Genomic DNA, 23,565 nt, shown 5'->3' on the forward strand with positions numbered 1-23,565 from the left:
TACCTTAATATAGAGGTGTGGAACATTTAGGTCGGTGAGAACCGTTCAGGTGTCACACGTAAAAGCACACCTGGTGCCCGGTAATGACACAGGAGAATAACGTGACAATAGATCAGAGAGATAAGGTTTTGAGCTTTTTACATCTCTGGGTCAAAGCTCAACCCAAGCCTCTGTTAGAAAGACCTTTTCTTTCTACTTGCATCTGAGGAAGGACTGATGGTGCTAATATTTGCATTACAGCCGTACCTGGAGGCTGAGGTGCTGCTGTGCCAGGCACTGTCCAAAGCGGCAAAAATGTAACGTGGGTCATGTTCTGTGAATGCCCTTTGAAACCTGAGCTTTGTGATTTTTGTAAGAAATTTGTGAGGCACAATTAATAAACACTAGTAATGTGAAGACAGAAGTATTTAGCATGTGCTTGTACTAATTAATATAATGCAGGTGGGGTGGGGAAACTTTGTGTTTTATTAAATGCAGCAGGGGCGTGGCTGTCAAATGACATTTTATTGTTTTGTATGAAACAACCCTGAATAATTCCATGCCTAGTTAATGAACTGGGCAAAGTTATTTGGCAGGCACTGTTTACTTAAAGCAATTTAATTGAATTTTTCAAGAAAATTAATTGTTATAAAAATACTATTCCATTAGAACCTTGGGGTAAAATTAAACTTTTGTGTTACTTCTTTTGTCATGGATGAAAGTGTGGAAAAGAGAAGAAAGTCTTTCACCCATATATAAAAATATGTGTGTTCTCGCTCTCTTTCTCATTCTCTTTTCTGTTCTTTTCTCTCCCTGTCAATCCATAGCAAAAGCATAAATAAATGTAATATTAGAAAAGGAATTATTGGTGATTATGGGATGACCAATTTTTTACCAAATCAGTTTAGAACCAGCAATTCCGAAGTCCTGTGCGAGCTTCAGGGTTCAGAAGGCACGTCAGTGCCCTGTCTCTGTCTTTGCCCTGCTGAACAGCTGTGTAACGCGTCGTATTTAAGGCAAGTGGCTTCATCTTAAGAGTCTGAATGGACCCACTGCTTCTCACGGAGGCAAGGTCCTGCTCGTCAGGCACCAGGCAGGACCAGGGCCCTTGGTCTCGCCGACGCAGGGCGGCAGGTCGCTTGTGTCCTGGCAAGCTCAGTGTTGGTCACTGCCCAGGGAGGCAGCTGGCTTCACTGGGCTGAGGGCTGCAGTGCTGCTGGGAGTGACTGGTGAGCCGTGTCTGGCTGCTGTGGCACAGCATGCCTGTAGGTGTTCTGAATAAATCTTTGGGTAAGTATTTAAAGTGCTTTGTGCTATGCAGTGGCCAGTATAGGAGTTCTTGTTCCCTTTTCTGCAACCATGGCTTCTGTTTGCTCCTGTTCGTTTACCTGGCATCCTATCTCATCATCTTCTAGAAGGTGACAAGTGTCATCCTGACCTACCACATCAGTTTGTAGCTTACAGGCAGAAACCACGTGGATTAATAGATCCAAATTTACCACTGAACTTAAGCTGTTAGAATTCCCTCTTCATTTTTCAATATACTTAGTTTTACCAAAACCTATGAGGTTTTTTTTTTCCTTTCAAAAACAAGTCCTGTCTTAGCCAGGGGGATGGAGAGCAAGAAAACTCCACGTTATATTATTCAAATTTGTTTTTAAAGTATCAAGGTTTTTCTGACTTGATGGAGAGCAAGAAAACTCCACATTATATTATTCAAATTCGTTTTTAAAGTATCAAGGTTTTTCTGACTTTGATAAGTTATTTTTGAAATACCAGGGAATATATGAAACCTGTTCCTAGGCAATGAAAAACACTTTCTTCTTTTGTTGTACTTTTTAAAGGAATTTTGCCTGATATGAGGAGTGTTTAAAAATAACTATTAAAGCTGTATTTTGGAAAAATGTAAAACTCTGTTTTACCCAAGTAAGTAAAAAAAGACAGAACCAAAAAAAAAACAGTCAAAACTTTGTAGATGCCCAGTGGGCTGGATACTTATTTTTTTTCTTCTACAAAGCTTTTGTTAGAACTCCTGCATTTTCTAGAATTTCTGTACAATCTTTTAAATTGAAATGTCTGGACTTTGCATTTTTCCTTATGTTAGCAACGGTGGCTTTCTACCTTTAAGCAAAATTCTTTGGCATGTGCAAGAGATGCAGTAACTTCTTGATTTGTTTTGTGCAACTTACGTTTTTTAAGATGTAAGCTTTTTTATATGTGTGGTATTTGGAAACATGAAGAGTTCTATTTTGTGTTTTTTAAATTTAATGATTACTTTTGGAGCTGTAACTTTCTTAGAGTCTTTGATGTGAAAGGACTTCGAGTATTGATAAATCTTTGTGTAATGCAGTAAGGCGTAAAAAACTTTCTTGAGTTCTGAAGTTAGAGGGAGAAATAAATCCAGATTTAACTAACAAAAAACACTTCTTGAAACAGAGAAACAGATCCTTAAAATACCATACTCATATGGGTAATTCCCTTCCCCTTACCAAACTTGCTAATTAGTAGCTTTTAGTCCATCTCCCCTAATGCCGCTGATGAGCTTGGAGCTGTGATACAGAAGTATTCAGTACAGGCAGAAGTGGTGATGGGCACTAAAGCATTTGATCTTCCCTAGTTCTTGCTTTCTTTTGAGACAGCAGATGGAGAGTAGTCACCACTATGCAACTTGAGACAGACTCTGAAATGAGACGTTACAGAGGTTTAAAAAAAAAAGTAAGCTTAATCTCAGATGCAGCTCTTTAAATATTTATGTATTAATACAAATCTGCTTCAAAAGCAGGTTATGGTCCCTGTAGTTATTTCCTCCTGAGGCAGCAGATCCAACTTGCTCTGTGGGCATAAGGAGGTAGTGTATTGTGACAATGAGGGTGTTTTCCTGTTTAATAATGAAACTGATCCTGTTTTCAGTGAAATTAAGAGATTTCCCCCCCCCCCCCCCCGCCCCTCTCTTCTTGCAGGAGGAAAACTGTGGTCTTACGTCAGTAAGTTCTTAAACAGAAGTCCTGAAGAGAGTTTTGAAATTCCTGAACCCAGAACATCCGGTTCAACTAAAATTTACCTGGAGCGGCCGACACCTAGTCCGAAAGAAATCAGTAGCAGCATTGATTCCAGAGAAAGCTACGGGGAGAGCACACTGAAGGTGGTTCCGCTGAAGAGCAGCCTAACTCCGAGCTCTCAGGATGACAGCAGCAACCAGGAAGATGGCCAAGAGAGTTCGAAGTGGATGGACTCAGGATCCAGCTCAGAAGAAGAGTGCACTACTAGTTATTTAACGTTATGCAATGAATATGGGCAAGAAAAAATTGATTCTGGCTGTCTAAATGAGGAACCAGTGGTTAAACTGGAGAGCGAAGGTCTGAATACCAAAGAGAGAAGTTGCTTACAGAAATGCAGTGTCGTTGGCAGTGATAGCTTCACCTCTCAGATTGCATCTCAGGAACGAAAGCTTTTCATTGACGATGCTGAGTCGGAAATAGCTAGCCCTACTAGGATATTGGACTCATTAACTAAATCAAAGAACAGCCCCATGGAACTCTTCAGGATAGATAGCAAAGATAGTGCTAGTGAGCTCCTGGGGCTTGATTTTGGAGAAAAATTATATAACCTGAAATCGGAGCCTTTGAAGCCATTGTTTTCTGTCCCAGATCATGACAGAAGCTTGGATGCCCTAGAGAATAAAATGGGTGTGAGAGCTCATGACACCATCAGCAGGGGTTCAAATGACTCTGTGCCAGTTATCTCCTTTAAGGATGCTGCTTTTGATGATGTAAATAGTGTTGATGAAGGAAGACCTGATCTCCTAATAAACTTACCTGGTATGTCTGATGATACAGAAGAGGCAGCAGTGTCAAGGCCAGCAAAGTTTACAAAAACTGATAGGGACATGTTGGAAGTAAAGTTATTGGAAACACCTGATGTCTTACAATTAAATAATTCTGCAGAGCCATGCAAAGCATTTGATCAAGAGCCAAATCATGTGGCACCAGAAGTGGGTGATCCTTCCCACGAGGAAGCAAATGGACAAAGCGGTGTCACTCAGGGAGCTCTTGGGAACCTCTTTACATCTGACCAAGAGGTAGGTAGTTCAGAAGATGGGGCTCTGTTTCAAGGGCTTGGAGCCTGCTCCTTAAAAGTGACGAGCAAAGAAGAAAGTTTATTTGTTTCCAACCCACTCTCAGGTGCTCAAGATGTTAGCTTGGATGGAGACATGTTAAAAAATGACGCAGTGTTGCTGTTTTCCGATCAAACTCAAGACTTTGGGAAAGAGGAAACAGACCCAGCTTTGTTACCAGTAGCTGAAAGTAAAAAGACGGCACCAAAGAGGGAAGACAAAATAGCAGCAGCAGGGGAGAAGGAAATACATCAAATTTTTCAGGACCTCGACGAAAGATTAGCGATAACCTCCAGGTTTTATATCCCAGAGGACTGCATTCAAAGATGGGCAGCTGAAATGGTTGTAGCCCTTGATGCTTTACATAGAGAAGGAATTGTGTGCCGCGATTTGAACCCAAACAACATCTTATTGAATGATAGAGGTCAGGAACTTTTGCAAATGCATTTCTTTTTATTCGCTGTTGCTTCCAATTAACTGAGTAGGCGTTTTATCTTGTAATTAGTATCTTCATTTCCTGTCTAGAGCTTCATTATCAGTGCAGCAAATTCACCCCCAGTAATAGCTTCTAGTACTTAATGATGCCATTATTCTTAATGATACTGTTTTTAGCTACAAAAGGAGTAATTACAGTTCACTTCTGCAGAAAATGGAAGGGAAAAATGTTTTGATTTCTCCTGTCGTTTTGTTTTTAGGACACATTCAGCTAACGTATTTTAGCAGGTGGAGGGAGGTTGAAGATTCCTGTGACAACGATGCCGTAGAGAGAATGTACTGTGCCCCAGGTTAGAGCAATCACCTACAATGTTTCACTTGGAAAGTAGATGAGCAGCTTTCATTTTCTCACAGAGCCTCTATAGCACAGAGCTTGAGATCACGCAATATCTGAATTTGCTTTGCTTTTTCCTGAATGACTTGAAAAGCTAGAGGGCTCATAACTGCTTTATTGTTGAGCTGTGGTGGTGTTTGTTACATCATTTCCATAAAGTGTAATTGTATTGAATGTCTTGTTTAAGCAAATTTAAGGAATCTTGTTTTTTTCTTGCAGTTATTTGCTATGTGTGAGTCCATCGTGATAAGTGAAAAGAGCAAGTAAGGGAAAGGTCAGACTGAAAAGCTGACACTAAGAACCTTAAAGATATAAAAATTTATACATGCAAAGAACATGGGGAAAAAACCCCACAGAAATTTGAAAAATACAACCCTAATAGGCTCAGAGATGCCTCTGACATTTTTTATGAGCTACAGTGGGCTTTGAAATAGTTTAGAGAGCTCTTTTCTTCGAACTGCTTTCATCAATCACAAGGGTGATAAAATCTATATCTCTTGGGTTTTTATAGCAAGGATGGCACCTGAAACCGAGCCCTCCCTCTCCCTTTTTCCAATTTATTTTCTACTAATATAGTGGTCAAGGGGTAGTGACAGCCAAAAATCAGGTGTTTTACTTGTAACTTCACATTTTAATAATTTCATAGCTAGCTTAAAACCCTCTACTTTTACAGTTGAAATGACTACTGGGAAGCTATTCAGATTTTCAGTTTCTCTGTTTTATTCTGAATTTGAAATGCCAGTGTAGTCTTTCTGCTGAGCACATGGTTTGGCTAGGTGTTGCAACTTGGCACGCAAGTAGTCCTTAAGGTCAGAGTCTGCAAATACGCTCAAAAAAATATAGTTAAAGAAGAAGAGTTATTGGCAATGGAAGACAGAAGTTCAGAGCTTAGACGAAACACCTGCTGCCAAACTGTGACTTAGTCCCCTGCCTGAAGTAAAGTAAGGAAGTGCTCTCTGTGAAGAAAGGTGGCAGGATCTCAACAAAAATTTCAATGCCAGCCTCTTGAGATTAATAATAAATAATAATCTTTGCTATCCAGGTGCAAGTCAGAAGGCAAATGGCAGATATCACAGAGAAACAGGAAAGAAATTATTTTTACCTGTTAAAGCAAGACTCAACACCTTTGTTCTACCCTCACCCCACTTTTAATTCAAGAACAAGAAAACTGGGGAATCCCTGTGTTTGAGAATCCTGGCAGTTCTTGTGATTGTGAAAGAGAAATGTGTCCTGGTTGCCGATGTGTGTGCCGTCGTGTTAGAAAGAGGGGTTTTCCTGCCTGCCTAACCCAGCCTCGTACAAAGCTCTCCCTAGCTGAGTAGTAGCAAAGATGGAAGTGCAGCCTTTTCCCACCCTGTCACCATTAATGAGCTGTGAAAGTCAAAGCTTAATTTTTCTGTATTTTAATGAGGATACAAAGAGAGGCTTTTTTGCCCCCTAAGCCCCAAGCAGCCAACTCCTGCAGTAATTAAGTGTTTAGGGAGCAGTTGAAATAATATTTAGAAGTCCCCAAATGCAAGAATAAAGTTTTCTGCAGTGTCGTTATTTCCACCTCACAGCACAGGTGGGGTATCCATCCGGGCTTTTCTTGGCCAAGTTGCCCTCTCCTCTCTGCCCTCTCTGCACTACCCTAAGCTGCAGTTTGCTTTGTGTCTGTAACAGGCGAGCTACAAGATGAAGATTTGCAAATGCAAATATTCGATACATGCACGATGGCTGGATTGATACTGCTATATGATTCTTACCTGCCATATTTCTTGGTCTTAATGTTATCTGTACAAAGTGTACTCTTATTTTAGTGAAGCTATTTCATACTAATTTTTGTGTACCAGCGTAATACTTGATATAACTTATCAGTACACAATATATTTTGGAGCCAAGTGCCACTCTATTCTGAACAATGATTTAATACCTGTGCCTTCAATAATGGTGTATAGCTGAGTCCAAAGCAGCTTTCTTAGGGCTACTGCTGCTGGTAAATCTTGCTCTAGAACTTTTGATCAGTATTAAAAAATAATCGTGTCAGTGGGATTCCTTTAGACCTACTAATGTTACAGGAAAAAACCCACAAACCTTATTTGGATGACCATTTTTTATTTAAGGAGTGTGCCATGTCCTTGGAACCCATGTTTCCCCTTTGTCATGGTAGCATTGCTCCTCAAGCTGCTTCTTGGAGTAAGGATTTTGAAGTTATACTTGCATTTCAGTTCAGTACACTAAGAGAAATTGACATGTTCTGTTTTGTTTTTTATTCTTTTTAAGTTGCTTTTTAAAACTGATGGTAACTTTTTCACAGCTTGCTTTTTTCTTGCTGAAGGAAGGGCTGCAGTTCTGTAGAGATGATCAAGTGATCGTCACAAAATTTAATCAGGTCTTTTGATTTCTTATACTACAACACAGTAACTAAAAGAAGTGACTCAAAGTGAGTCTTTATCTTGTTCTGAATTTTCCTGGTGTTTCCACTGTTGTGTGCTGTGTTGCCCTGCCTCTGGGTACTCAGCCTTCCCTCTCTGAAGAATGTAGTGAAATTTGGCTTGTAAAATTTTCTCTCCACGTGTTTAGCTTGGTGTGTGTCCTCATCAGAGTTCAGGATAGAACAGGATGTGAATATGATAACTTAACACGTTGTGTGGTTTCAACGTTTTGTTATTTAAATGCATTCGTTAAAAGTATGCAAGAAAGGGAAGATGTCTTTATCAAACACTGTCTTTTAGGATCTGGTGTTAGAGACTGAGAGCAGATGATGAGTGTTAGGCTACAATTCTTTTTCTGCACTGGTTTTTGAGGACCAAATTTTGTAGGCAGAAAAAGGAGAGGATGAATGCGGAAGTTAAACAGATTGCAGGATGTCTTCAATTTTAAATTAATAGGTAGGAAATCATATTGCAGAGTTTTAGAAAAGATATTTAAAATGGATTTGAAACCATTTTATCTTTTCAGTTGGTAGGGTTTCAGGTGTTACTTTTTTACAGCACAAGGTACGAAGTGTGTAACAGTGAAGTGCCTGTGGACACATTTAAATTTTAAGTTGCTTTATTGGTTCAAGGAAAATACAAAATCCAGATTCTAGAATCTATAGTCAGAATCTAATTCCTGGAGGGGCTAGGGATGAGAATGTGTTAATGTTGAAGCTTTTCAGACCCAGGGGAGAATAGACATCCAGCTGCTTGGAGCTTGTTTGCAGGATCTAGGATTTTGTGTTTGAGACTTTTATTACCCTGTGTTGTAACCTTGTAGTAGAGCAAAGCAAGGTAGTATTGGTACAGAAGTGGTGATCAGATCCTTCCCATGGTGAATAGCAAGGACTTGCTCCACTCTTGTTATCCTACAAAAAGCGGAGAGGCAATGTGACTGCGTATGTAGGAAAGAGATTATGCGGTATATATATAAAATAATAGAACAAATGCAAACATTATAAATGGAGAAGTGTCAGAAAGATGAGGGAAGAGATAGCTAAAAAAGCTGCATGTCATTCCCTGCTAGCAATATAATTAATTTTGTGTGAAATAGCAACTGTCATTTTATATTGTGCATAAATGAAGAGCAGGGCTGGATCTGCGGCAAGAAGTGGCACTTCTCCACTGCTGGCGGCAGGTGGCATTGTACCATTAATGGATTTTGCTGCTGCACTTGCTGGCTCTGATTTGCCTGACTCCGCGAGGAACTGGAGACGGAAGATGCGGTTTGTTTGCAATGATTTGCGTGTCAAGAATCATACTCGCGCGCTCAGAGTCGTGGTGTGTTGTAGTGCTGTAGAATCTGTGGGTAAAGCTGGGTAACTCTCCGTGCTCCTGCATAGCTCTACTCAATTTAAAAAAGTTCACGCTGAACCAACTACGGCGGCAACAAAGCTAGCTGCTGATGCTTAAAAGTAGCGCCTGTGCTACACTTTGATTAATGGCCAGACTAAATCTTTGCTGTTCACCTATGATAAGTCAAATGTTGTTTCTCTAACCCACAAGGGAAATGATGGATTATAAATCATCCTCTATAAACTCAACACCACTTCAAGTAAAACTGTGGGGGGTTTGGCCAAGAATAACCCGTCTGCTTTTAAAAGAAATTAAGCACTCGTAACTGAGAATTTCTGCTGCGTTAATATGGTTAAGGTGACTAATGTGAGGTTTATGTGGTTTTTTTCTTTTCTTTAACTTTCCTCCTCTTCGTAGTGATTTTGTTTTCTGAATGTTTTAAAGTGCGTTAAGCAGCTGATGTCTGAATACAAAGTTATTAGCAGATCAGATGAGAATGATTCACTTCTGTTTAAACAGCCCTTTGCTCTCCATGCCCCCTGAGAACTCTTATCACATATTTGTCCAAAAAACCCCACAAAAACTAACAAAAAATCCCTTGCGTTATCCACCTGCCCAGTGGCTGATGGTATCAGCAATGTATCTCTTTATCTCTTGGTTAACGTGCCTTGGTATTCTGAAGGGGGGAAAATTCCAGTAACGGATTCAATTTACATGGACAGAAACTTGAGCAAATGCCAGCCTAGCAGGGGGGCCATTATTCTGCTCTATAAATAAGTTTAAAAAAGAAACAAACACACACACAAACCTGTGAATCAACATGTTTTGGTCTAATTGAGGGAAAAGCAAGATAGATGAATTTTGAAATGCAAATGATCACCTTCTGTTATTTAAGTATTGGTTTTGCCAACTTTGTGATCTTAAATATAAAGAGTCATTACCTTTTAAATGGAGTAATAATGATACTCTGTTCTTGATAGTCATGAATTTTAAAATCGAATTGGCAACTTTTTTTTTAAAAAGCCCCTGCATAGTATGCTGAATACACCTGTGAGAAAGACAAAATTGTCTACAGCCACAGCCTAGTCAAGACTGTCTTCAACTAAAGCAGATTAAGTTGAGGATTTACTCATAAAGAGAAATCTTTTCGGTACTTTTTCGATCTAACCTGTGAAGTGTCATATTGTAGAAGTGGCTTGCTGGTCTAATATCTCATGTAAATACGATGTGTGAATGAGATGCTTTGTTTACTCTCTGAGTTCTCCTTCCAGCAGCAGGGGGGATGCGTTCTGTCACATACCTGTAGTGTTACTGGAGGGCAAGATACCAGAACTGGGCTGTCTTTGGAGTCTTTCTTCTTTCTTGTCCAGACAAAGAGTTTTCACTAGACTGTGTTTACTAAAAACTGAAGTTTTGCTTGTTGAGACCATAAAGGCAAAGGGACCTTAGCTTCATAGAAAATGTAAGTAGGAAACTGGCCATCAGTAATGCATCATCTTATTCTGCTGCTTTCATAAGCTGTGTGCTATGATCAAGCTGTATTTACACAAACTAGCGTTCACAGAAACCCGCACATAAATATATGGTATATTTGGTTTTATCTATCCTGCTACTAATTGTGCACAATGCAAAACCTAAGCAAAAAGAAGGCTTTGTGTTTAAAGGATTTTGTCCTAAGAAAGTCCAAAATGTTTGAATGTGAAACCTGATTTTCATGCTCGCAAATGAAGACGTCACTTCTGCTCTCAGACAGTTGAAAATATAGATGTGAACTGCAACTGATAACCTAAAGCATGTGGCATAAAAATAAAAATTGCTAGGTTGCTATTATTAGCCTGTGTGCTATAATTTTTATTTACTGAATGAGGAAAAATGGTCTGCCTCTGTTTACCAAATAGATATTTGATGCTGGAAAAACCTGCGTATTATTTGTGCATGTGTTTTTCAGTAGGAGTTTGCAGGCACTCATTAAATCTGCTATTTTGTATTATAGTAATTTAATTTGAGTAGATTGTTTAAGAAGCAAAATAACTGTGGTAGATTAAAGTGCCATTGACCCTGAGAGGTGTCGAGGGGTGGGCTGGTCTCATGGTTATAGTGTAAAACTGGACTTCCTAGATTTTATCTCCGACTCTGTCCTAGCCTTTTATGTAGCATTAATGTCTCAAGATGATCCTAAAAAGGAAAGGAAAAAACAGGACAGGTGAATAGGCTTTGAGCAGTAAAGATAGAAGGATGGGCTGGCTTGATTTGAAAAGCCCTGGCAATAGGAAACAGGACTGAACATTAACATGAAAAATACATGGCTGGTGTGAGTCACAAGGAAAGGTCTGGGCCTGCAGAAAAAGTACTGATTATGGTGAAGCTGGCAGTAACAACTGTACACCTGGAGTACAGTTACAGCTCTCCAAAAACACCCGAGTGTCCCAAAGAGCACAACGACAACTGGCTGCTACCGAAATAGCAAGCTGTCATGAACCTGGAGTAGGTAATTGAAAGCATAGGTTTGGGGAGAGAATCAGGTATTTTCTGAAAATAATCTGATGTGGTTTGGCAGTCAGGCTTGTTGCAAGTACACTATATGCTTCAGGTGACGTACACGTTCTTGTGGGTTTTGTAGGCTCTGTAACTAGAATAAGCAGGAAGATGTACTGAAGCTGTTGATTTGTAAAAATCTGGTATTAGTTTGTCTGACATAAAGGCCAGTTAATAATTTCTGGAAGAAACTAAATTACCTATGAGGTGGGTGGTTGTGTGTTTTGGTGGGGGTTTTTTTGGGTGTTTTTTTGTGTTTTTGGTTTTTTTTAAATAACAGATGGAACTAAAAAGTGAAGATAGCATAGAAGATAAGATGCCTTTTGAAAGTAAATGGAGATAGCTGAAAGGTTAATTAGTGTTTGCTTTGTTTTGATAACAGAGCAGTAAAAAGTTTCTTTGTCTCTTTTGTCACCTGATTATTCTAGAGGAAGTTTTAATTCAGTCTTGGGCTGCTAAAAGGAAGAAAAAATACAGTTCCCTCTAAGTTTTTTCTCTTTTAGTGAAATGAGGAAATTTCTTCCAAAGAGGAACATAGATGCTCATATATTTTTGAATACCTTTAAGATGAAACTTCCTATTTTCATACTCCATTTGATCTTAGCAGATGTTCTTTACACTTGCCTCACTACTTTATTGTTTAAAGACCATGATAAACTTTTTATACTTAACTATAGATGGTTCAGTACTCTGTTTTATAAATTGCTAAAGCATTTTAGGCAAAGCATTATGGCCAGATTGCTTGTGTGATGTGATATTTAGTGACTGTATCTTACGATACCGTGGCTGACTGAGTCTGCCTACAGTAAATTAGCTTGGACTCATTTTACTTGGTTCTCTGGAAACGCTTCTTTACATATATAGATATTAAAATATGATAAAATAGTAAGCTTTTAAAATTAAATGAGTGTAAAGTAAATAGAATTTCCGAAGGGACTCTAATGTGTTTTTTTGTGTGCAATACTGTTTACCTTAATGGCTGCAGAAGGGGAAAACATTGTGTCTGATGTTTTCAGGATGTTGGACAAGTCTGTTTCTTCCTGAATGGTTTCAGACACCTGATGGTAGTTCAGAGGGGTCTCCTTGTTTTCTTCTCAGTGCAGAAATGATACTTGAAGGTATGCTGTCTCTGCTTGAAACATGGAGTAAGGGAAGGGGCCTCCTCAGGCTGTGAAATTCTTACCAATCCACCAAGAGTGAAATGATTCCCTTCTTAAGTCCAGAAAACCACCTCAATGCAAAGCCCTTCCTGACTCTTAGGTGTTTGGAGAAGCAGTGCTTCCACCTAGAGCGTATTTTCTTGTGAGGTGACTTCAGGTGCATTTTTTTGGATGTTACAGTTTATCCTACAAAGTTTTTGTTCTTGGTGGTTCGCAAGCCATCTGGCCCGCGTTGCACGGTGAATATGTAAGTCCACCTTTAAGCCTGGCTTCTTTAACTGGTGTTTTTGTGCGCTGGGTGGGAGGCCTTATTGAAGAAACTGTATTTGGGAGAAAATGTTTGAGGTGTGGTAGTAAAAGCCTTTGAAATCCTTCAGCATGAAGGGTGTATTTCAGGTTAAGGTGCTGTAGAAGGAATGAGAAAATCAGCCTTGGTGTTACAGTTAATAAATTTATCAAGGATCTGTGTTAGAGAGGTGAAGTTCTGCTTTTTTTACTTTAGAACTGGCACTTCTGTTTAAAAATACAGAGCGTTGTCAGCTACGTATCCCTTATCAGGAAGTAAGGCATTGCTGTGTGTAATGCAAATATTGAGATAAGTATGGAAACCATAAAGAAATGGCCTTTCAGTTGAGACCAGCTGCTCTGGAAGGAGGACAGCACTGGATAGCGAAGGTGTTTACCTGTACCATCTGTCTCTGGACCTGATAGCATTGTACAAATCTCCTTCCCTTTGGTTACCGCAACGGCTGCTGTAGATATTGCTTCTGTGCAGGAATTTAGCATTGCTGCTGACGTGTGTGACTTGATGCTGGGTGTTGTATGGGCCTGCATCAGGAAAGGAGAAAGAAGAAAGCTCTCCCTTTTAATGGAGTTGCAGTAGAGTTAGAAGAGCCACTGAATTTTTTTTTTTCACCCTGTTTTTTTATTTCTCTGATTTAAAAGGATTTTGTTTTTGAAAATTATATACTTTTTCTGCAAATTTTGTACTGCTAGTCCTAGAAACACCAACACCGTGCACATGTGTGTGCACATTTATGTTTGTACAAATGGGGATAAGGTCTTTGATTTCAAGGTTCATGAAGTAAAGAATTGACACAAATATCCCCATGGTATTCACTTAAGCTTATGGGTCGCTACCGTTTATAGTCTAAATTACTTTGCTGATGGATTGAGATGAAAATGTTTTCTTAGTGAAGGCAGATATTGTAGTTCAGATTTATTGCAATATTAAAGCTTAAAAAAAAGCATATGCCCTGTGTGGTATATTAGCTAGCTACTCTGTATCACTTGAAAGCACTTCATAATCTATAGTTTCTAAATTTTTCCATGATGTGTAGTCAAGATAAAATGCAGTAATATTGATGTGATATCCTGAACTTACTATGATCAGTGTATTGTATCAGAAGTAATGTGACCTGTTCAAAGTGAGGGAATGTAAACAACACATGTTTATTTCTAGTATTCACAATGTTTGGCTTTTTTTAAGGAAAACATTTATTCTAATCTGAATTAAGGAAACTTTGGGACCTAGGGAGAGCAGCAGGAACGCAGACATTCGGTAATAGAAAAGTTGAGCTAAAATTTGGTTTTTGTGAAAGAGGATACTCAGATGTTCCCCTCAGCTGAGTTTCCATTTTCTGTTGTGTTGGTTCAGATGACTTGTCACACAGTTGCTGCTGTGTGCACGAGAAGCCAGCCAGAGCCCTCCAGCCAGGGAGAAATCTGCATTACTTGACTGTTCTTATTTTATCCCACTTGTGTCCTTTTGGTCCCGGTCAGAAGTGGATAGAAAAGTTCAGAGCTGCCCTTGTAAGAGATCTGCAATGACATTTGTTTTGACCTGGCATACATTGAAAGTATTGGGTTTTGGAGAAGTGGACTCTAATTAACTTTTTGACTCTTTTGACTCTAACTCTGTGTCCATTTTCTTCATCAGGGCAAGTGTGGTTACGTCAACTTCCCATAGTGAACAGTGTGTGATTCTGTGAAAGAAGGCAGTGTAAGAACCGGGCCAGCATCTGTGATTGCCAACATAAAAGGAAATAATACCAAAACTCAGAAATGAATGTTTTGTAATATTTATTTTCCCTGTGCTCAGAATGATGATTTTTTCATCTTCAGAATATTTTTTTTGTATTGGGCTGTAACTCAAAAGACCCATCCCCACTATGAATGTCTTTGGGGAAGAATGGGTTATCTCCTTTTGTAGCATTATTCTAAAATTTAAGACGTGTCAATGTAGAGAAGTTAATGGTAGTACAGAAAGTGAGAATGTAGCAGTCAATCCTAATTAATTCTTGGCTTTGTGGTCCTTATTCTTGAATAAGTGTGCAATTTAATTTAAAAATAAAAATCTTCACTTGTTTGGAAGAAAGCTCTCTTAGTCTAGAATATCCACAGGATTAAAGCCACACAGGGAAGAAAACTGCTCTAAAGAAGCCTAAAGTATTTGTTTTTAGATTTTACTTTCCATTTTCATATTACCTTGTTTTTGAATGTACATAATTGGAACACACAGCACTAGGAAATTGCAGTCAGACTGGAAAGGCATTTCTATGCAGTAGGTTTCACTGAGAGATGCTATGAAAACCTTTTGCCAGCTGGTTCATGTGGAAAGGCCCAAGTTTGTGTTTTGGATTGTGTGGGGGGTTGTTTTGTTGTTTTTTTTTTTTTTTTTTTCTTTTTTTAAGTGACAGTTATATAGGTCTGTCTTTCTAAAAGGATGTAAAATTAAATTGGAAGAGCAGATGTTGTGTTTGTTTTTTGTTTACATAAATTCTCTCAATTTACCATAATTTTGACTTCATCTAGATGCTTGCCTGGGATCTTGAAACATTTCAAAAATACATGTAATTATGCTGATACAGTTCCTCATGTGGCTGCAGTTATATCTTTGTAAAAGTTTCTTAATACTGATAGAAGTATTAATCTGTAAGGAATGGAATAAATTCTAATGTGTGGCACCCTTATTGTGATGTATTGGGCATTCAAACGCCATTAACTGTAATCAACTTTTCAATGTGAGGGATGTCCTGCCTAAAGAAGCGACATCTGAGCCATCCTTCCTTGTTGCTCTTGGAACAGCACCCTCGGCCTAGTCCTGAAAGGTGCTGAGCATCTTCCAGTTTGTGCGGTGGCTGCCCGGGGGGGCTGCGCATCCCCGTGCTCGGCGTGTGTGTGCATGTCCGCATCTCGGGAGGGCTGGGGCTACCGCCTTCCTTCCCCTGACCCTGGAGTGTGGCTCACCTGTAGTTCTCCTTGGCCATGCTCATGCTAAGCTCCATAAAATGATGAGCAAGATTTTTTTTTTGAACATGCCACAATGCTTTTCACAGCAATGACTGTGTGACTGTATGCTAATTGTTGTCCTCTGCTGGGAAGCTGGTGTGGCTTTTGCCACTAAAGCTGTTTTAATGCAGCTTCTGCATTTTTTTTTTTGACAATCAAAATGAAGACTTAATCTTCATTGCAATCTGTTTTTCTGCCTGTTTTAGATCAGACAGCGTGGTATGTTTGTATTTAATCATTTTTATAGTTTAAAGCCTGAGTCAGTGAAAGCCAAGCTTTCTGCATGCATCACGCTATTGAATGCCTGAATGTGTATGGCAAGGGACTCTGTAACGCCCATCTCACCTCTCTGTGGTCTCTTGTGCACGGACAGAAATAAGAGAGTGTTGGGTGCTGGCTGGGTGCTAGGGAAAACAACTTTTTGTGGCCAGGTACAGTTTGGGCTGAGCTGCAGCAATGCGCAGCTGCTGGCTGTGGTTAGGGTCTGTGAAGTAGTTTTAGCATCTCTGCCTGGTTCCCAACAGACAGGAGGGGCTGTCGTGATAAGCCTCCCGTGGTGATCCCAGTAAAGGGTGTGGGTTAGCCACGAGACAAATCCTGCCCTCTATGACAAGATTAAAGCATGCAGTAGACAAATGTAACCTCCCTTGTGCTGCTTTTATGGATGTTTCAGGCCGCTCTGCTCAGTCCAGCTCTTCTGACCAGGGTAAATTCTCTAAATACGTTTTGCTTTTGTCACTGTCCAGTTTTAGTCCAGTGTAGAAGAATCCTAACTGTAATGCCTGCAAGTCTTGAAAATGCCTGTGTATGCACAGAAAAGGAAAATTATGCACGAAATGTATAGTGTTGCTGTGTTTGAACAATGCAATCTGTGGGTGGCTAAAGGGCTAACTAAATTGCAGGCATAACGAAAGCTCTGTGGTGTTTAGTATATGTTCTGTCAGCATTAAACAGTCACCTTGTAAATATATGTTAATTTTGAAGGTGTAACTGACCTTTTTAATATTAATTGAAATGTCTTGTGTTTAGAGGTTGGCGCTATCCTAGAAGAGACAGAAGCCTGTGACTGGTGGAGCCTGGGTGCCATTCTTTTTGAACTCCTCACCGGGAAGGTAAGGCTGGGGGCAAGTTACTCGGTAAAACTGGCAGCTTGACCAGTAGTTTCTCGTAAGTGGTGCGCTCAGTTGTGATTTCCTTGCTTGTCTTTCTCAGATGTGCTTTGCCAGCCTGAGTAGCCTCAATTTGCCTGGTCTGCATGGGACTAACCATGCTCAAGCTTCAGCAGAACAACTTGATAAAGCCATGTCAAACTCAAGACTGAAAAAATAGCCAAAAACCATGCTTCCCTCTTAACCACAGTGAAATAAAAGTTCTCTAGCATTCCTTCTGTACATTTACAGAATTTTTTGCACTAATAGTTTCAGTGTCATTTCGTGGTACAGTGTAGAAGCTGTATGTTGCTGTTACACATTAATTTGGTATTTTAAGACAGAGTGCTCAGCCAAATCAAACTGGTGATTAGTTGACAGTTCTGCATGAAGAAAGCACAGTTCACCAAATTCCCGGACTTTTGAAGTTTGGGTAATAGAGCACAAGCACTAAGATGTAAATGTTCTAAAACCATGTCTCCAAGGGGATATCAGTACCTGCAGACATTCCTCCCAGAATCAGTACTTCATGCTAGGAAGCACTGAAATTTTAGCTGTGTGTGCTAATTTGCACGTGTACTAAGAGATAATCCAACACTACAATTTTTCAATTAATAAGTGTATCTGCCTGCTTTGATTTTTTTTTTTTTTTCCTTTCTTTCTTTCCCTCCAGACTCTGGTTGAATGCCATCCATCAGGAATAAACACTCACACTTCTTTGAGTATACCAGACCATGTATCAAAGGAGGCCAGGTCGCTGATTCAGCAGGTAATTGAGGGGAAAATTTGTTGTCCATAGGTATGTGTGTAAACTGGACAAATACTTAGGTACATAAGTTGCTCTGGTGAAGTTAAGTGTAAAACCAGAAAGCTGCTGATAGGAACATGGATGGGTCTCTTGTCAGCACTGTTGAATTTTGCCCAGCTGTCTTGTTGCATCTGGAAACATTGACTTCTGCTGCCAGGTGTCTCTGTAGAAAACTGGAGTGCTTTGCCATTTCTTCAGAGAGCAAGTCTGGCCAACGCTGAGTGCTTTGGAAATGCCTGCTTATGATGTATGACCGTTTTAGGAATTCTGCCCTAAATGTTCATGGAAACATTTGTAATGAATTGAATTAAACTCAAAAATGTTGATGCATATTCAGCAAGGCATCTCTAAGTACTATGAAACCTGTAACACGCTGATGAGAAGTTACGACCTTGCTGTGGCTGAAAATCTGTAGCTGTCCTCCAGGAAGGCTGCTGGATGCCATTTGTTAAGAAAAGTACTTTAAATTGTGAATATAATGACATTCGTAAAAAGAAGATAACTGGTAGGTTGTACAGAAGGCCGAATAGACAAACCAGGACAGTGGGAAACCTTGAAATACAGACAACCTTCCAGACTGATACGCTGTTTTCAAACTAATGGGAATAGTATTGACTGCTAGTTTTAGTTTACTCTTAGCTTTGGGTAGTCATGACTGAGAGAATAAACTTGTAGTACAGGGTCTTGAATGCCAGGTAATGCTATCTTCCCCCTCCTAGTTAATTTTGACCCAGCTGAGGAAGTGGAGCCTGGATCTGACCTATTCCATTTGAGTAGAGCAAGTGATATGTGTGAACTGTGTTCTTTGATTTGAGGAGTATCTTGCTAGTGGATGTGTAAATAATGACATCACTTAGATGTAGATTTGAACAGAGCAGAGTGGCAAAAATTGTTCTTGAAGAAAACGAAGGAAAGAGACTTTGAAAACTCAGTGAGTCAGAAGACCCAGTGACAGATGTATGTCTGTGCCATTACTGTGAAACGATTAACGGAGATGGAACTAGATGTCTGGGCATCCTGCTTTCACTAGGTGACAGGAATTTACTGAAGGTGAAAGCATGTGTCTGTGTGTTTCTGGCAAAGGTTGAAAGGGAAGGGACTGAAGAAAAATCCCATTTTTGTATAATCTACATATATATTGTTAGATGGTAGCGAATTGTTGCCCTCACACACAGGTGCTACAAGACTCAAATGGCTAAAGGAAAGCAAAACTACACTTGATAATGGGAAGAATTCCCTTTAAGACTAGTAATAAACACAAATGAAGTTGTCTGGTCCACTTATCCCTGCCAATGTAGGATTGGTCTTTGCTGTAGACTAGTGTATTGCTTGTTTTCAAATATGCTGAAGAGTGGCTCTTTTGCCACTTGTGGTTTAAGTGACAAATACATCTCTGCCACTTGCAGACATGTTACAAGGCCATATCTGTCCCGAGAACAGTCACCCCAGTGCCTGTTAGATTGAGCCTTCTACTGTAGAGTGGTGACTGATCTGGTGGAGGTTCGGCTATAGGAGCTAGTAAATCACATTTTTGTTGTGTGACTATCCGAGGAAGCTGCCATTCATTGTTGAGGAAGCCTTGTCAGGAAAAGGAAGAAAGCTCTCTTGGCATGGATAGCAATTTGTCATTGCAACTTTCCTTCCCCCCACTGCCAAGGGTAAGCAGGTCAAAGCATCACAGAAAAACTCTCCAGGATCAATGTTCAGCTATACAGAAAACTGTCAGATGTTGTCTCCTGCTGTGGCTTCCAGTGCAGGTGACTTCATTGTAAACACCTCCTTCATTTAGCCAGCTTCTAGGAAAACAGAGATCTGTTTGTTTCTGGTGAAAGATGAAGTTGTGATTTTTATGTTGGTTTGGTATTTTGCACCCAGTATTTTTTTCAGGCACCTCCAGGCTTTACTACCAGCAAAATATGCAACTTTTCAGTAGGTATCTGTTGCAGTTTGTGTTGTATCCGCTTTCTAAGCTTGAAGTTCTTCTGGAAGGAGGGCTGTCCGTGCCTACTTTCTCCCTGCTGGTGCTGACTGTATTTCAGCAGAAGGCAGGGAGACCCAGGCTTCATCTTTCTACTGGCCTGTGGAAGGTACCAGAGCAGCGCTATTCACTGTCACCGAGCTACCTTTACTACATGACATTATGACTGGAAATAGCAGAGCCATCTTAAAATGTGTAAATTCCTGTGTTTATGGATGTAGACTCACTTAGATGTTGAGTGCATTAAGATATGAATACACATTGTTTCAAGTGACAACTGGGAGAAGTTATCCTATTAGCTGTTGCAGAAAAAGCAAGAAAGAAATCATGCCTTTGTACTGGCTGTAATTGAATAGAGTATAAACAGTTCTCTAAAACTGCAAAATATTTTTGTGTGTCTTTATTAGTCTCTTTGGAGTATTACCTTTGCATTCCATTTTATATGGATTGGTATCTTTAAACAGATGTAAATATTGTGATTTCCTTTTCACATGAATTCAGCATGTGATGTACAACTAAAAAGCAAACGAGGTGCTGAGTTTCAGGAAATTTCCATTATACTGTTTTGTTTCTTTCACTGGGGTTTTGATTCTTCAGTTTTGGCCCATTTGTAAGACTCTTTAAAACTTTTTTTTAGGAAATAGAGAACTGTCTGTAATATCCTGGTATTTTAGACCAGCTCACAATTTATGAAACGGAAAGTTACAGACCACTGTACCTGATGTTGCTGTAATGCAGTGGTGTGAGCAAAGGTTAACATGAAGCAAATGCAGTGTCCAGAGTTCTACTGATGCAGGCTCTGGCTGCTGCTCTCTTTTTTTTTTTTTTTTTTTTTTTTTTAACATGAGGTTACACTTACAGTGAAGTCCCAATGTGCAGTGCTTCAGGGAATTGCATGCTGTGATCAGTAGTCTCTGAAGACTGTAACGCTGAGACTCAAGGAACGGAGAGTGTTCTTCCATTTACTGGATTTTAGGAATTTCAAGTATGCTTTCACACTCTTGAAAGTAATTCATAGAGCAGGAAAACGGTAGGATGTCCCTTACCTTAGACCTTTCTGGAACTTTTAAGCAGTTGTTTTTGTTCTTACTCACTGAATCACATATATATTTTTCTTTTTATATCCAGCTTTTGCAGTTCAATCCTGCGGAACGTCTTGGTGCTGGTGTTGCTGGTGTCGAAGACATCAAATCTCATCCGTTTTTTGCCCTTATAGAATGGGCAGATCTGCTGAGGTGAGAGATTCGTGCCCTCTGAACACACTCAGGTCAAGTGGACAAGTTTCTCTGGCACAGAAGCACCCTGACTTGTTTTCTTTGGATGTTCCAAACCATTTGGACGGGATGACTAAAGGACGCTGGAGCAATTGGGCCAAAAGCGAACACTTTTAACAGGAATCACTGGTTGTATGGGGTGCTAGCTTATTTTTGTGGCCACTGGTTGCTGTGTCTGTGTAGGTGTTTTCACCAAAGGGTGGCTTGTGGTGAAACTCCCGGGCAGCGTGTTTAGCACTGCCAGCTTGTCAGCTCAGTAGACAGGAATGCGCTTCTGGTGCTTTGTCTGATGATAGAAGTGTCTATAGGCTGTGCCAGCTGAAAGTGTCTTTTGTAGCGTCAATAGACCATTTCCCTATGCTAAGTGCAGCTCTGGGGGGACGGGGGGTGGAAGGAGCGAATAATTTATTAATGGTATAAGCTGAATAAAATACGAAAATGCTTTATGCAAAAGTTGACACGTTAAAAATAATATATCTATTAAAAATTAAGAAAGCTGTTGCATAATACTGTGGAATGTGTCTTGAAAATGGCATATCATTTCCCACTGTGGAAAGAGCACATGAAAGGCAAATAATGCTGTCAAATGTTGTACTTTGTTGGCTGGCAATCTCTGTTTAAAACTCTTGGCTCCATTGTATTTGATGAGCTACATGTTACAGTCACTACAGAAGGGGAAATCTTCTTTTCCTCAGCTGGATAAACACAGCTTTAGCACTCTAATAAGGAGCAAGAAAAGAGAATACTAAATACAAGTATAGGTTAAAAAAGGAAAAACTCTTCTCTCATCACTGCAGCCACCACTTTATCACTTAATGAACTTTACTTCCTCTAAGTGTCCTATTTTTAGCTGCTACTTCAGGAAAAAACCTTTCTGCTCATGCTCTTCTGCTTGAGGAAGCTTCTGAACTCTCCTGTTTGTTTGCTAATAGTCTTAATAAATCAAAGAAAGCCTTCGCCCACTCTGCTGCTTGAACAGGAAGAAGCCTGGGATTTGCTCATGCCAAATGACTAAGTGACATCTCTGAGCAAACCCTAGTGGGTAAGACTTGGGCATGAGCCAATTAGCTGACCTGTTTGTTTGTTGGAAAGGTCTGGAGAATGGGAGAAGAATAGAAGACATGCAGAGTATTTCGCTGTGCACTGCTGTTGCTGCTAAGCAGCCATACTTGTATGGGTGCCTGGTGTACAAATGCTGTACGCTGTGATGCTTGTGCAGATTATGGATCTGTAGGTTTTTTCCAAAATGTTTCCTTTGCTCTCACTTTTTTTTTTCCCCTTTTTTTCTTCTTCTCCCCAGCTTTATCCGGAGAACAAAGGGCAAATTCCTTTGGGAAAGTGAGGTGACAGCAATGATTATTGAATTTACAACAGACACACACACACAAAATATCCCTCCATTTGTATTTTAGCAGTGTATTTTATGGGCACTCCCAAAAGTGCATCTGCACAGTCTCCATCTGTTAGACACCGGGTCGGTGTATTCAAATAAAGTGGAAAAGGAAAATGCTTCACTTAAACAAAGGAAATCTGGAAACTTTTTTTTCCTTTTAAAATTATTCCACTCCCCTCTTTTTTTTTTTCTTCCCTTTCTTGTGATCACCAGGGCAGCAGAGGGGCTGTAACAACACCGCAGGTTGTAACCAGGTCACTAGTATCACTGCCTACGGAGTGCTGTCCAAGATTACATCACTCTCAGAAACTGTGTTTCAACCCACCGCCCTCTGGCTTCATAACAGGAACTCCCTCAGGTGAGCCACAGGAACAACTTCCTGCACCGAGCGGATCGGAAATCTCTGATGCAAAGACCAAGCTGATCTGGAGCTTCCTTCCAGCCCTGCCCTGGCTGTGACTCTGGAGAGGGCTTGTTGCTCAAGGGAAGCCTCTCTTCCCTTGGCCACCTGACTGCATCCCTGGGGCTCTCTAGCCCGGCCACCAGATCGTGTCGTTGCCAGTGTTGATCTGTCCCATTGCATTTGCCTGGCCACAACTGTAAAAGGAGTATTTTCAATGTTACATTAAAATGCTCTTGTTCAGGTTGTGCCCGTGTGCTGGTTGCAGGTAAAGACAGGATAAGATAGCACAGGAGCACAAGCTGGTTTCTGTGAGCAGCAGCAGGAAAATGCTGTTCTTGCAGAGAAATCAGATGACCAGTCACTCTCACTGAAAAGCATTTGGTTTAGTTAGTGACACATAAAGATTTATTTTTCAAGTACATTAGTAGTGAGGAAATCTAGATCATGGAGACTGGAAGGAATGGGGCATTTGGCAAGATGGCTTGCCAGAAACAAGCCTTTGAGATGCTGCTGGTTTTTGTAACCTTACCGCTGACTCCAGTAATGATTTTGCTAAAGGAAGCACAGTCTGGAGTTAATTGCGCAAAAAAATCCCGCTTCTATCTTGTTTTTTCCCTTTAACATGTATTATGTTGTATTGGTGTTTACATGTATTCCTTTAATAAACAAAACCTTTCAAGCCTGATTCAGACCTTGAGTTTCTGAACTTTACATTTAGTTCTTGAAAACGATCCTTCCTACCTAATCAGTGCTTTTTGTCCTTGGCTTTCGTGACTTGAAAATGTCCTAGGTATTGGTGGCTCTTCTGAAACCGTGTGGTGCACACCTTTATTTTGCTGACTGTTAGGCGGTGCAAAGTCCATTCCACCTTCCTTCTGTTACACCTGATGGCTGATAGCAA

The 23,565-nt window shown here is 40.1% G+C and overlaps 1 protein-coding gene across 4 annotated transcripts in view; it reads left to right on the forward strand.

Moving 5' to 3' along the window:
- RPS6KC1 (ribosomal protein S6 kinase C1) overlaps window positions 1–23,349 on the forward strand; it is a 92,291-nt gene extending 68,942 nt beyond the window's left edge. For 2 of the 4 annotated variants that reach the window (XM_075412979.1, XM_075412981.1), the window contains 6 exons: window positions 2,940–4,517; window positions 4,789–4,878; window positions 16,690–16,772; window positions 17,482–17,577; window positions 20,723–20,829; window positions 22,475–22,590. In XM_075412979.1, coding sequence (XP_075269094.1) covers window positions 2,940–4,517; window positions 4,789–4,878; window positions 16,690–16,772; window positions 17,482–17,577; window positions 20,723–20,829; window positions 22,475–22,493 — 1,973 coding nt within the window. In that variant the 3' untranslated portion in view covers window positions 22,494–22,590. Of the gene's footprint in view, window positions 1–2,939; window positions 4,518–4,788; window positions 4,879–16,689; window positions 16,773–17,481; window positions 17,578–20,722 lie in introns of all 4 variants that reach the window. The other 2 variants (XM_075412982.1, XM_075412980.1) reach the window with 2 other exon arrangements.
- The last annotated feature ends 216 nt before the right edge of the window (window positions 23,350–23,565 follow it).

Source organism: Opisthocomus hoazin, chromosome 2 (assembly GCF_030867145.1).
Source record: "Opisthocomus hoazin isolate bOpiHoa1 chromosome 2, bOpiHoa1.hap1, whole genome shotgun sequence".
Taxonomy (NCBI): domain Eukaryota; kingdom Metazoa; phylum Chordata; class Aves; order Opisthocomiformes; family Opisthocomidae; genus Opisthocomus; species Opisthocomus hoazin.